Source organism: Olea europaea, unplaced genomic scaffold (assembly GCF_002742605.1).
Source record: "Olea europaea var. sylvestris unplaced genomic scaffold, O_europaea_v1 scaffold24134, whole genome shotgun sequence".
NCBI classification, from domain to species: Eukaryota; Viridiplantae; Streptophyta; class Magnoliopsida; order Lamiales; family Oleaceae; genus Olea; species Olea europaea.
This window is the reverse complement of record NW_019242306.1, coordinates 1-1,653: the sequence shown is the minus strand read 5'-3', so window position 1 is coordinate 1,653 and position 1,653 is coordinate 1. Positions and strand designations below refer to the sequence as shown.

General features: G+C 38.9%; 1 protein-coding gene across 1 annotated transcript; it reads right to left on the bottom strand.

Moving 5' to 3' along the window:
- Nucleotides 1–4: 4 nt before the first annotated feature.
- On the bottom strand, nt 5–1,647 carry LOC111381990 (calmodulin-binding transcription activator 5-like). Its single transcript, XM_023005845.1, has 2 exons — nt 910–1,647; nt 5–584 (listed from the first exon to the last, which is right to left on the bottom strand). The coding sequence occupies exons 1-2, from the start codon at nt 1,611–1,613 to the stop codon at nt 5–7; spliced, it is 1,284 nt and encodes a 427-aa protein (XP_022861613.1). The 5' UTR covers nt 1,614–1,647.
- Between the last annotated feature and the right edge of the window lie 6 nt (nt 1,648–1,653).

The window sequence follows — 1,653 nt, the reverse complement described above, 5'->3', positions numbered from 1 at the left end:
GATATCAAAATGATGAGAAAGAGCTTGTAGAACTCACTTGAATTCTGGTTGCCTGACGACGCATGTTGAGGAAATCCTTTCGCATCTTCCATGTACGGAATCTACATTGGATTTGTGCAGCAGCTGTGATCTTTTTACGTGCATCAAAGTTACGGAAAGCATGCTGGATCTTCATTGCTGCAACTATGTTTCGAGCTTCAATCTCTGGATTAGATGATTGAACTTCTTTTGTCCGAAGTTTGAATGAGTGCTCCCTAAATGCAGACTGAATACGTGCAGCTGCATCAGCAGCTGTCCTGTAAGCTGCAAGAGTATCCTTCAGATACAACTCCTCCTCCCTGCAATTCTCGGAGTTCGCTGAATCATTTGTGGTGGGTTGCAGCGACCCACTGACATTTCCAGCCAATGTCATATCCTCAACATGAGCAACTAAGCCCTTTTCGGCAAGATAAGCAGCTAAACCATCATAACCATTTACAGAAGCAAGATCGGCAGCAGTACATCCACCAGGGTTTCGTGATGTTGGATCTGTGACTAAATTTGGCTTTGCCCCAGCAGATAAAAGAATTGCCACCATTCTCTCTCTGTAAATAATTTATACTCAATCATACACAAGTTTATCCATATGCTTCACTTTTTATAAGCCAAACATGCATAAGCATAATGTGATATATCAATAATTCAAAATTATCCCTACAATATTGTTACTTCATTATGTTACATACAACAACATTAACATACAACAACATTACAAACTCTAATCTCGGATATTTATCTTATCACACACAAAGTTTGCAAACAAATGCACAAAACAATAACCATAGTACTCAATGAGAGGAATCATTATTGATGGAAAACAGAAACTGGAATAATATAATATATCATTTCATGTAGAGAACATAACTGTACCTTCCATAATATGCAGCCCAATGAAGAGCTGTCCATCCAAATTTGTCTCGATAATCCAACGATAAGCCAGACCATGAATAAGGATAAACAGCCCATGTATAACCTAGAATGGCACATAAATGAATTACACCTTGACCCTGTTCATCATATTCAGAAATTTTGCGCCCTGCTAATACATTTTCTAGCAACCATTCTTGAAGTTTATTATGCAAAGTCAACTCAAACAAGCTTTCTTTTGCCTGAGGAAAAGGCATTTTGGTGTCGTCAATTGATTTAATCAAGTATTTCCAATTATCGGAGATAAGTGACGTTTTCTGAGCAAGATCTTTGGCTTCCATCAAGGCATTTTGTGATACTTTAGTGGAAAAGATATCCAGGCTCTTGGATGACGAAAACAGCAAATGAGCAAGCCTTGTCTGAAATCGAAATTTTTCCCAATCAGAATTACTTTCCACAGGGGTAATCCCTTTATGCACTGAAGGAGCACGAAACTCAAAGGTCAAAACTTGGCTAATAGGTGTGTGGCCATCAAAACTCAAGTACAGGTTCACTGATCCAGGAGACTGAGGCGCAACTGAACAACGAAACACTCCAGATTGAACAGCTACTGTAGGAACCATAGAATCTCCACAGACAACGAATACACTCGATTCAGGAACACGTAGTTGTCCTTCATGGAAAAACCCAACCACTAAGATCTGCATGAAAATGATTGTTATCTATATTGATTGTCGCGTTACTTAT